A 12596-nucleotide genomic window follows, 5' to 3' on the forward strand; every position below is an offset into this window, starting at 1 on the left:
GTGTGTGTGTCTGCGTGGGGCAGAATAAAATCTGCCTTGAAAATCCAATATTTGGTCATAATTTGACTGGTTTAAAAAAAATACATGTTTACAAGTCCAGATTGAAGTGACTGTCTAATGTAACCATGCTACAGTACTGGTAAAATGTGCATTTGGGATTTCTGTGTTACCATAAAAATAATCTTAATTGGCAGCCAGTTGTACAGTACAACAACATGCCAACTGCCAAGACCTAAACAGGTTATTGCAATCCAACGCCATTTCTTTCACTCAGTTACTAGGGTGATTGGCAACTATAATCTTAAGTGTTGGGTGCATGTTTCATGAGCTCAAGAAACAGAATTGTTCCTATACGCACAAAAAGCTTCTCTCAAATGTTGTGCACGAATGTGCTTACATCTCTGTTAGTGAGCATTTCTCCATTGCCAAGATAATCCATCCACCTGACAGGTGTGGCATATCAAGAAGCTGATTACACAGGTGCACCTTGTGTCAGGGATAAATAAAGGCCACTAAAAGGTGCAGTTGTCATGCCAGACGTCTCATGTTGAGGGAGCGTGCAATTGGCATGATGTAGTGGCACAACCGAGCCCCTCCCCGGTATGTTTTTTTGGGGTGATTGGCAAAAAAATATAATACCTGGAACACCGAGTTATGGGTTCGACTTAACATTTTGTAAAATCTGGAAAATGACTGAACACAAACCATAAATGAACATTTCAAAAATATATTTGTATTATTATAGGAGGCAAATCAGACCAGCACTACAAAAAGTAACAGTTGAATATTAAGTTGTGTACACTGGACTCATTGCATGGCAGTATGTATGTTTTAGCAGGTGTATCCAAGTCTTACAAAATATATGTACTAATTTGGTCAATGTTTTAGAAATATTTACATTGAAGTATATGAAGCCCTATAAAATGACAGTTACTACACAGATACAATACCGTTCAGTGGGTTGATGGAGATTCATTTACTGTCCCCGCTCATCCCAAGTGCAAAACTTAAAGGGATAGTTCATTACTCCAATTAGAAAATGAAGTCGACAACTATCCCTTTTAACTCATCTCCAGTCAAATTACCAAACCTAAAATTGAAAGGGATTGTTCACCATCTCATTCAAAGTTCCAATTCAAGTCAACTCTCCCTTTAAAGTCATGTGAGTGAACTATCCCTTTAAGAATAGTCTACTGGTAATGATCAGAGTTGCAGGGTGGCGAAGAGTTTCCGTGGCGATGTAGTGTTGTCAAGCAGTTTCTCTGTCATCACATGCGGTGGTGTCTCGTCCCTGTGGGGGGCGCTATTATCCTTCATCACATCCATCAAGCCACCGTAACACTTCCTGCACCGTGCATGGTACATATCGGCTCCACCAATCACCTCCACCTGGGGGCGGGGCACAGACAAGAAACAGGAAGTGAGGTCATGTCCAAATATAGGCACAGTCCTAAAATCAACCTCCTAACCCTTACTCCTTAGGGCAGATGCGAAAGGATCGGATGGGTAATAAAACGGTGAAATGGGACACAGTGATAATTGTGATTCCTGCAGGTTGACTAATAAAACAGGGATGATAGAGATCAAGAGGGGATTTCAGAAAGGGAGAGAAGCAATAGTGATTGGTTGTGACGACAAAGAGGATATGAAAAACCACCAGTCTCATTTCACTCCAGAAGTTCAAGGGAATACAACCTTTAAGTCTGAAAGGCATGTGATGTTTCTACTGTATCAGCTCTAATATAAATCATATCCCCTCTCCCACACCTCTTTCTCTGCCCCCAGTCTCTTGGTGTATGCTGCCTCCTTGTAACACTGCATACAGACAGCGTTCAGCTTCACAACGCTCTCAGCCAGGGGAACCAGGTTCAGGATGTTTCCAAAGGGCTGCAGACAGACAGGGCAGAGAGTTCGGTCAGATATGACATTTCTCTGGCTAGTGTACTGGCTGTACAGACAGACACACCATTCATACACAGTTATTATTTCAAACTAAACTGACTGAAACTCTACATGTCAAATATTCTATTACCTGAGACAACTGTTACCGATGACGACACGATTACGACGCTAGACAACCAGGAGGCAGGCAGCAAACGTTGGATATGACTCATCATCCATGCCTACCTTTCTCTGGAAGGTTCCGTCCAGGGCCGCTACAATTATAGTCTTCCCCATGTTGGCCATCTCCTCACAGAACTCCACTGTGTCTGGGAACTGACAAACACACAACAATAAGAAGAACATGGCATGGATTCATAAGCATACGGGTATAACAGTTAGGACATGGTTGGTTCTCATTGGTAATGTAGCCTAGGTCAGTGATCTCCTCAGAGATGTTTCACCACTCTGTTGTAGCCCTGAACTAGCACACCTGATTCAACTAATCAAGGGCTTGATGATTAGTTGACCAGTTGAATCAGGTGTGCTCGCTCTGGAATAGTTTAAATACGTGGAGCGTCTGGGGGAGACGTTTGAAAAAAGGTGGGCCTAGGTCATAATAACACTAAGGAATATGGTGCTGATGATGCCATGTGCTTAACAGATGAATATCAATGGCAGGTTATTCAGCTGTAGAGGACATACAGGTAATGATCTAGTGAGGAACAAAGAGGATCACTCTGTTGGACACAGTGAGAGGGTAACAGACTAAATGTACTATACTTACAAACTGTCCTTCGTCGATTCCGATGACGCAAGCCTGCAGAACTAGAGAACGCACGTCGCTCAGGCAGTTGGCTGGTACGGCTTCCATTGTGTTTCTGGTGTTTGTGTAGAAATAAATAAATATACACACACATCTATAAAACGAGACCATCCTACTAAATACATTAGTGATGCTGCAATTCTGTACATTTTGCCATGGGGCGGAGAGGAAAATGAACTGCTATACAGCTAATTTCATGCAATTCTACACATTTTGCAACAGGGTGGAGAGAAATGTTGAAAGTTTTTAATATATCTGAGTGAGACTGACTAACAAAATCAATCGCCCCCGGCTGGTAATTTGACCATGATAACAAGTTTAAATAGCTGGCCGCTAAACCAATTTAGCAATCTAAAGAATGTTAGCCGACATGGGCTATTTGATTGTCTGTCAGTGAGACACACAAGAGAAACTGCTAATGCACTGCCACATTTCAAAATGGCACCTTGTGTATTCTTCTATTCAAACTCACAAAACCGGGGAAACAACTTGTCCTGGGTGGCAACAATGAGAATCAGGTCAAACAGGGTATTCATTAGTTCATGGGGGTGCGGTTCAACGTAACGTTATCTATACAAATCAGGAGGTAATGTATTTGACATTACTTGTCATGCGTGGCCACGCCCTTCTCGGAGTAGCGTGTATCTTTGGCATATTTGACCACCAAACAGTTGTACTGAGCGATCTGGAAACGACGCACTCGCCCCTCGTGCTGTTAATAAGAAAATAGATTTCAGTCAGTTATAGCATTTTTTTAAATCACAAACTAGTAATACTGCTATGAAGCGCTCTCTAAAACAATGACGTGGAGTAGATGGTTACAGTTTTTATAGGATAAATGCAAAGTCAAAGATGCTATTAAATTACTGATATGTTCTCATTTGGAATACTATGTAAAGTACACACTACAGTAGCTTGTTACGAGCTAGTGCTTGAGATGCTGATTACAGTACACCGTGTACTAATGCAGTTACATTTGGCGGGCTGTAATTCTAACCAGCTGTTATTGTTGTGCCATAAAGTTACGTTGGTTCACTGACTGTTAGTACAACATCATAGACCTTGTCGTTAACAAATAAACAGCTGTTTATGTAGAATTAGCCAACTGAAACCTTTTGCCTGAGAACATTGGGCCAAAGATTACCTGCAAACAAATGAGAGACAATGAGTTTGATGTGTACGATCGACATAGAAATATAAACGTAGTCAGTGCATTGCATATGATTGAGTTATTTGTTTTGTTATAAGATGATTATAAAAAGGTTTCGGGTAACGTTGGGCATCTTCGAAAGAGAGGTTGTCTGTTTTTAATCAAAGAAATGGTGAACGTACCTGGATCTGTCCTATTGATTTTCGTGGAGAATTTGGCAGGATTCTTGGAACATTCAAACACTCCATTAAGTTAACCTTCTGTTTCACAATATCCATAATAACTATGAGAAATAACTCTGCTGAGAAGTTACCGAATATCCCGCACCGACGGTTTCTTTATAAGCTTGATCAAGCGCACAGAACTACGTCACTGAAAGAACCAATCAGCTCGCAGAATAATCACGTGACAAACGCGAAGTTCCTTCTTCAGGCGGGAGACTTTGTTAATGAGACTCATTTTAAAGTTGGACTTTCATTTAGTTTGGACACAAATCATTTGTGATTGTACTGAGCTCTTTGTTAATTAGACTCATTTTAAAGTTGGACTTTCATTTAGCTTGGACACAACTCATTTGTGATTGTACTGAGCTCCGCAGTATTTAACGTTTATCTAGACAATTCATCATAATACTCTGAAGGCACTACTGTAGTAGGCCTAGGCTAGCAATGGAGTGCGTTCTGTTTTACTGTGTTGCATGTATTGTCCGTTTAGTTAGTGAAACCGTTTTTACTCCGCCCAACACAGGATGTAATGTCCTCCAGCACAAGGTACAGTACACCGTGTACTAATGCACTGTTACATTTGGCGGGCTGCAATTCTAACGAAGCTGTTATTGTTGTGTCATCAAGTTACGTTGGTTCACTGACTGTTAGTACAAAATCTTAACCCTTGTCGTTAACAAATGAACAGCTGTTTGTAGAATTAGCCAACTGAAACCTTTTGCCTGAGAACATTGGGACACCCCGCAGACACCCGTCCCGCAGACCCGTTGACCCACTGTCCTCGATGGTCGTTTTTTCCCCTGCTTATCTTTTGTCCAATTCCAAAGGTTCTCTGTGTTGTGCCTATCTGCTGTTGTTACATTCAAGAGCAACAATGTCACGTTGGAAGGATATGAATAAGGATGTAAGTGATGTTAAGATGATGTCTGTTCATACAGTAGACATTGTACTGTAAATATGTAACCGGTGCAGCTGTAGCTCTGCGTTGTGTGTGATTGATAGAGACTAAAGACGTGGACCTCGGATATCAGGTTGTTTAAGGTATTACACTTCTCTCTTGCATCCAAAAGAAAATACACAACATTTGTAGAGCACAAATATGTGCGTCTCATGTAAGTACGCGTTCTCCTATTCCCCAGGATGCAGGCATGCATAATAACAAATCAACATGCTATATTAACATATGAACCTGGTGTAATTTAAAAAAAAATATTAATTTAAAAAAATGTAACCTTTATATAACAAAGAATTTTAACAACTTAGAAATATATAATAATGTCTGCAAGTAGCCTAGTTCGTCTTTTTCATAACCTACTCTCTTCATTTCTAAACTTTGCCTATCCATTTGCCATTATTACTATAAAATAAAGCACCGTTTCTCATATCTAAATATCGATTATAAATACTTTAGTTCACTGCTCACATCACCTGTTGAAACAACAACAAAAGTATAAACAGAAACCTGTCTGTTGACTTCTGCTGTGAATGGAAAGTTCTGAATGACTACCGACTGAGGGCGCTGTTGGACTGCGCCCTCGCTGTCTGCCTGATCTTTATGAGCTAACGTTCCCACTCCAACCGGCTCGTACTTATGGCCGCCCCGATTCACAACACACTTGTGTGTGGTTGCTTTGACAGGAGCTAGAGAGGCAGTTCTCGCCCAGCCAGTGGTCGCACAGAATGTCGGCAGACGACGTTATCAAATCCCACGTGACGGCGCTCAAAGAAGGTCTGTCGATGATTGATTAACTAGCCGATAAAGTTGATTATTGACAAGAGTGTGGGTTCAGGAAAGAGCAATAGGGATCTTTAGGCTAGCCATGCCATATGGGTGGTGCCCGCAGTCCGAATAATGAAATGAACGATTGGAAAGTAACCAACTGTATGTCGTTGGTTTGATTTCTATTGTTGTTGTGCCCCGTATGTTTAACAAGTATTTCTGTATCCGTAGGTTACACTACAGTTTAGTCAAAATATATTTTTGCAAAGTCAACAAAGGGGTGTGTCTCTGTATATTTCTCCGTGTGCATGTTTTTGGTGCGTGTGCAGGTACGGAGCGTGCCCGTGGCCTGGCCCAGACCCTCCTCAACGTTCCCTATGGAGAAGGAGAGGGGGAGAAACTCGACGTCTATGTTCCCATCACCACTTCTCTAGGTGTGTGTGTGGTATAGCCTGTTTGTCAACAACACACCCTCCCTGATATTGTCTTCAACTAGAAGATGACGATAGAATAACAGGATAATCAAGTGACACACATATAAACGCAACATGCAACAATTTCAAAGATTTTGCTGAGTTACAGTTACTATAAGGAAATCCGTCAATTGAAATAAATTCATTAGGCCCTAATCTATGGATTTCACATGACTGGGCAGGGGCGCAGCCATGGGTGGGCCTGGAAATCAGAATGAGTCCCCCCCCCATCACCACAGACAGCCCTCAGGCATCACCACAGACAGCCCTCAGGCATCACCACAGACAGCCCTCAGGCATCTCCACAGACACCCCTCAGGCATCTCCACAGACACCCCTCAGGCATCTCCACAGACACCCCTCAGGCATCTCCACAGACACCCCTCAGGTGCGTTCCTGGTCAGTGGTATATATGACCTCCTGCCCATCCTGTCCACCTATGTCAACGAGCCTCTGAAAATGACAGAGTACGTACCACACACCCCCACACCCATCCACCCCTGAAGATGCACCACTGAATGCTCTACCTCAGGTATTCCCAAACTGGGGTACGCGGAATGCTGTCGGGGGTACACCAAATAAAAATTTGATTCACATTAAAAAAAATATCTATATATATATATATATCATTTAATTAATTTTTTCTCACATTTTCAAACAGTACATTAATATTTTCCAATGGGGCTATACATTTGGGTGAGGTTTTTTTTCTTGCCTGAGTAGCCTCGTTTCACTGCCAAAAATAAAATGAAACCATCTAGTGTTCAGCGAAATAACAACACAATGTCAAATACAGGTAACCTAGTCAAATAATTAACATCCAATCACATTAACCGTTAATCTCTCGCGGGAAACCTTCACTCTTGCGCAGACATTTAGAAACGAAACATGACAATTTGAAAAATAAGCCACAGGAGTTTTTGAGCGAGAATAAAGATGACTTTCGAGTAGTAAGACATGTATAAAAGCAACAGATACCATTAATATGAAGGGGCTTAGAAGCGTCTTATATGGTGAGCTACCGAGTGGCTAGGACAGGCAAGCCCCATACTATTGTGGAGGACTTAATTCTTCCTGCGCCGCGGATATGGCTGGGACAATGCTGGGGGAAAAGGCCAAAACAACTATACAGACAATGGCTTCATCAAACACTGTTTCACGATGCATCAGTGACATGGCAGGAGATGTTTTGCGTAAATTATATGCGTTACAGCTGGATGAGGCAACAGGGCCTGGCACAGCTTCTGGTATATGTCCGTTATGTTTATGGGGGGTCAATTAAGGAAGACATCCTCTTCTGCAAACCACTGGAAACCAGGACAACATGAGGATATTTTTCAAGTACTGGACAGGTTTGTGACATCAAATGGACTTTGGTGGTCAAGATGTGTTGGTATCTGTACTGAAGGCGCTAAAGCCATGACAGGGAGACATGGTGGAGTGGTAACGCGCGTGCAAGCAGTTGCTCCCGACGCCACTTGGGTACATTGCAGTATCCACCGAGAGGCTCTTGCTGCCAAGGGAATGCCTGACAGCTTGAAAGACGTTTAGGACAATACAGTGAAAATGGTTAACTTTGTTAAAGCAAGGCCCATGAACTCTTGTGTATTTTCTGCATTATGCAATGATATGGGCAGCGACCATGTAACACTTTTCCAACATACAGAAGTATGCTGGTTATCAAGGGGCAAAGTATTGACACATTTTATTTTTTTAATTGAGAGACGAGCTTAATGTTTTCTTTACTGACGATAATTTTCACTTGTCTGACCGCTTTCATGATGACGAGTTTCTCACATGACTGGTTTATCTGGGTGATTTTTTTTCTCGCCTGAATGATCTGAATCTAGGATTACAGTGACGCTCTGCAACTATATTCAATGTGCAGGACAAAATTGAGGCTATGATTAAGAAGTTGGAGCTCTTCTCTGTCTGCATTAACAAGGACAACACACAGGTCTTTCCATCATTGTTTGATTTTTTTGTGTGCAAATGAACCCAAGCTTATGCAAAATGTCAAACGTGATATAGTACAAACATTTTTTTTTTTAAATGCATGAAATGAAATGTATGCATTCACTACTGTAAATCGCTCTGGATAAGAGCGTCTGCTAAATGACTAAAATGTAAAAAATGTAAAATATAGCAAGTGAGCTGGGTGCACAATTACGCAGGTACTTTCCCGAAATGGACGACACAAACAACTGGATTCGTTATCCCTTTCATGCCCTGCCTCCAGTCCACTTACCGATATCTGAACAAGAGAGCCTCATTGAAATTGCAACAAGCGGTTCTGTGAAAATTGAATTTTATCAGAAGCCACTGCCAGATTTCTTGCCTTGGCAAATGACGCTGTTAAGACACTGATGCCCTATGCAACCACGTACCTATGTGAGAGTGGATTCTCGGCCCTCACTAGCATGAAAAACTAAATAAAGGCACAGACTGTGTGGAAAATGATTTAAGACTGAGACTCTCCAATACAACCCAACATTGCAGAGTTATTGGCATCCTTTCAAGCACATCCTTCTCATTAACCTGTGGTGAGTTATTCACAATTTTTGATGAACAAATAGGTTTTATATGTAAAATGGTTAAATAAAGAGCAACATTATTGATTATTATTATTTGTGCCCTGGTCCTATAATAGCTCTTTGTCACTTCCCACGAGCCGGGTTGTGACAAACTCAGACTCACTCTTATGTTTAATAAATGTATCGTATATTGTGTGTGTGGCAAGCTTACGATGATGGCAAAAAACAACATTTGAGAGTGCGCTGACCCTGGTGCTAGAGGGGATACAGCTGGAGGTTGAATGTTTGAAGGGGTACGGGACTATAAAAAGTTTGGGAACCACTGCTCTACCTTATCTACTAATGGTCATCTAAGGTCAGTGAGTAATGGTGTTTATCAATGGCCAAATTATTTGTGTGTGTTTGGCATTGTGTATGTGAGAGAGTGAAGAAGAATAAATGAATCCTATATTTAGAGAGAGATGTAGTCTGTGTGTTTGCTCTGTGGGTGTCCAGTAGCAGTCAGTGCCAGTCAGAGCCATCACCAGAAGCTCCCCTCTTTCTCTCTGTCTCACTATCTCTGTCTCTTCACAGAGAGGTGGCTCTGAGGAACAGTCCTAGTCAGCTGGTTCACTATCTCTGTCTCTTCACAGAGAGGTGGCTCTGAGGAACAGTCCTAGTCAGCTGGTTCACTATCTCTGTCTCTTCACAGAGAGGTGGCTCTGAGGAACAGTCCTAGTCAGCTGGTTCACTATCTCTGTCTCTTCACAGAGAGGTGGCTCTGAGGAACAGTCCTAGTCAGCTGGTTCACTATCTCTGTCTCCTCACAGAGAGGTGGCTCTGAGGAACAGTCCTAGTCAGCTGGTTCACTATCTCTGTCTCTTCACAGAGAGGTGGCTCTGAGGAACAGTCCTAGTCAGCTGGTTCACTATCTCTGTCTCTTCACAGAGAGGTGGCTCTGAGGAACAGTCCTAGTCAGCTGGTTCACTATCTCTGTCTCTTCACAGAGAGGTGGCTCTGAGGAACAGTCCTAGTCAGCTGGTTCACTATCTCTGTCTCTTCACAGAGAGGTGGCTCTGAGGAACAGTCCTAGTCAGCTGGTTCACTATCTCTGTCTCCTCACAGAGAGGTGGCTCTGAGGAACAGTCCTAGTCAGCTGGTTCACTATCTCTGTCTCTTCACAGAGAGGTGGCTCTGAGGAACAGTCCTAGTCAGCTGGTTCACTATCTCTGTCTCTTCACAGAGAGGTGGCTCTGAGGAACAGTCCTAGTCAGCTGGTTCACTATCTCTGTCTCTTCACAGAGAGGTGGCTCTGAGGAACAGTCCTAGTCAGCTGGTTCACTATCTCTGTCTCTTCACAGAGAGGTGGCTCTGAGGAACAGTCCTAGTCAGCTGGTTCACTATCTCTGTCTCCTCACAGAGAGGTGGCTCTGAGGAACAGTCCTAGTCAGCTGGTTCCGCAGCTCAAACTCTCTTCCTCCAACTGTGACATCGTGGTTGCCGTGGCGCAGAACGACTCGCCAGAGTTCCGGAAGCAGTCGGAGGACTACTACAAAGTCAGTACAGACTGAACACATAGAAGTAGAACACGGAATCAGAGCTGATGAATAGAATGTGTCCGAGTTCCATGGATGGAAAAACAGACATTGTCTGGGACACATTATCTAGATTGTTCTTGTAGCAAGATTTCAGAAAGTGACAAAACAATTCACCTTTAACACAGCTGCACCTTCTTATTTTTGGAAGAGTTTTAGGGCCTAGAAAATTACTAACTTTCTGTCCCCTTTTTTTTCTCCCTCTTTGCGCTCCCTCTCTTCCCTTCCTCTCTCCCTCCTCACCTCCTTCCCTCTTGCAGGCTCTGGAGTCAACAGAAGGACTGAAGGTAACATTGGAGGACGTTCCAAACACAGATCACTTCAACATCATCGAGCAGCTAGTCGACAGAGACTACCACCTCACTCAGGTAGGTACCCCCATCCCTACCTCTTTCTCCCTCTTCCTCCTTATCTATCCCTTCCTTTTTCTTCTCCTTCTCTCGCTCGCCCCTCCCTATCTCCTCCCTCCCTCCCTCCCTCCCTATCTCTTTCCAAGTCACAGTCAACCTTTGAAGAATTTTTTTCTTATTGGCTAGACAGTGTTATTTCCTCCAGACCTTAGTGTGGTGTGCTTTTTGTGAGTCACTCTCCTTGAGCTAATGGTCATTACTCATCATGAGTATCAGCTTGTCTGTCTCAAAGGTTAAGATGAACTTGACCTTTGTGACCTTTGTCTTTATGCGTCTACCTCCTCCTTGTACAGCTGCTGTTAAAGATGATGGGGAAGAGCTAAAGAGATACAGGGACACCGGCCAATCAATGAAGAGATACAGGGACACCGGCCAATCATTGAAGAGATACAGGGACACCGGACAATCATTGAAGAGATACAGGGACACCAGACAATCATTCATTTACATATCAACCACAAACACCTCTGTTCTGAACCACATCTAGAGGCGCCACGCACCAGTTATTATGGACTGATGGCTATTGACTAAACAAGGTGGTTAGGTAACAGGTATTAAGTACAAAAAAAAAAAAAAGATGCATGAAATGAAATGAAATGTATGCATTCACTACTGTAAGTCGCTCTGGATAAGAGCGTCTGCTAAATGACTAAAATGTAATGTATTATGTTTTGTGTTACAGAACCTCCGGGGTGAAGATTCCCTTAGTTACAATTCTTGGATCAGTTTTGATTCCACTTAACTTTAACTATTAGTGGGAAAAAATGCAAAACTGACCCAAGATCAGCATATAGGGGCAACTTCACCCTGCTCCGTTACAAAAGCTATCGCCTAGAGTTCTTCCTGGTTCAAGTCATGACCAGGAAATACTCCAGGCCCTGCTTTATGTCTTATAGAAAAGTGGGCAATCATTTTGGCTCAAAGGCCGCATCGGGATTTTCTAAATTCCACAGATTTTTTTCCCGGAATGATTTGTTTGTCAAAAGCAATTTGTGGGCCAGAAAAAGGGAAGTTATTTAACTTTTAGGTCCAATATAATCTCTACATATTTTCTAATTTTAAACGTTCAAGAGCCATGTTCCCTCTAAGCTGCGACTTCCTCCAGGACTGCTGCGCAGAAGATCTTTTGAGAGTGTATTTGTGTTAGAGGCACATGGTTTTGATAGGAGTGTTAGTCTCTTGTGGTCGGCTACCTCAGTAAGTCTTCACAGACTGGCTGGTAACCTCATGATGATACATCCTACTCTCCTTACCTACACAGCTAACCTGTTGACATCTTTTATTTAACCTTTATTTAACTATGCAAGTCAGTTAAGAGCAAATTCTAATTTACAATGATGGCCTCCTTGTAAAGCCCCCCCGGCCAAACCCTCCCCTAACCCGGATGACGCTAGGCCAATTGTGCGCCGCCCTATGGGACTCCCAATCACGGCCGGTTGTGATACAGCCCGGGTTGGAACCCGGGTCTGCGATGCAGTGCCTTAGACCGCTGCGTCACTCGGTAGGCCATGCCGTGATGAGACGGTAGAGATTGAACTTCACTGAGTTCGCCCCATTAGTTTGCACTATATAGATAATCGTTTTTTCTGTGATGGAATCAACATATCAGCCCTTTTCAACGCAACAAATTTAACTTTGCAAGATTGAGTCTATGATTGTATTGTAGGCAGAGCCAGAGCGCAACCGAGTAGAATTCTATTGGTGGGGGTAGCCCACTAGCGGTATTTCAATCACCCACGAGTGAATGCGCTTTTCAGATTAGTTCAGATCAGAGCGTAGAGCCGCGCTGTGTACATTTTTTGAT

The 12596-nt window shown here is 42.8% G+C and overlaps 2 protein-coding genes across 2 annotated transcripts; one reads left to right on the forward strand and one right to left on the reverse strand.

Moving 5' to 3' along the window:
• Nucleotides 1-713: 713 nt before the first annotated feature.
• LOC106564352 (thymidine kinase, cytosolic) lies at nucleotides 714-4214 on the reverse strand. The gene is made up of 7 exons (XM_082958436.1): nucleotides 4040-4214; nucleotides 3810-3851; nucleotides 3313-3419; nucleotides 2669-2762; nucleotides 2128-2217; nucleotides 1768-1887; nucleotides 714-1389 (listed from the first exon to the last, which is right to left on the reverse strand). The coding sequence occupies exons 1-7, from the start codon at nucleotides 4133-4135 to the stop codon at nucleotides 1204-1206; spliced, it is 735 nt and encodes a 244-aa protein (XP_082814562.1). The 5' UTR covers nucleotides 4136-4214; the 3' UTR covers nucleotides 714-1203.
• A 1502-nt stretch (nucleotides 4215-5716) lies between these two features.
• On the forward strand, nucleotides 5717-11261 carry LOC106564332 (kynurenine formamidase-like; the record flags this gene model as incomplete). Its single annotated transcript, XM_082958437.1, has 6 exons — nucleotides 5717-5810; nucleotides 6131-6246; nucleotides 6461-6741; nucleotides 10208-10343; nucleotides 10643-10750; nucleotides 11086-11261. Coding segments are annotated over 6 exons (765 nt in total), but the record flags the coding sequence as incomplete, so codon positions are not given.
• Nucleotides 11262-12596: the final 1335 nt, after the last annotated feature.

The sequence above is a fragment of the Salmo salar genome, chromosome 12, assembly GCF_965601325.2.
Source record: "Salmo salar chromosome 12, fSalSal1, whole genome shotgun sequence".
NCBI classification, from domain to species: Eukaryota; Metazoa; Chordata; class Actinopteri; order Salmoniformes; family Salmonidae; genus Salmo; species Salmo salar.

Excerpts from the sequence above, each read along its gene's own strand:
- LOC106564352 (XM_082958436.1), bottom strand. The coding sequence starts at position 4,135 with ATGGATATTGTGAAACAGAAGGTTAACTTAATGGAGTGTTTGAATGTT. Across the intron at positions 3,852-4,039 it reads AATCAATAGGACAGATCCAG|GTAATCTTTGGCCCAATGTT; the intron begins GTACGTTCACCA and ends ATTTGTTTGCAG. Across the intron at positions 2,218-2,668 it reads GAATCGACGAAGGACAGTTT|TTCCCAGACACAGTGGAGTT; the intron begins GTAAGTATAGTA and ends TGTGTTTGTCAG.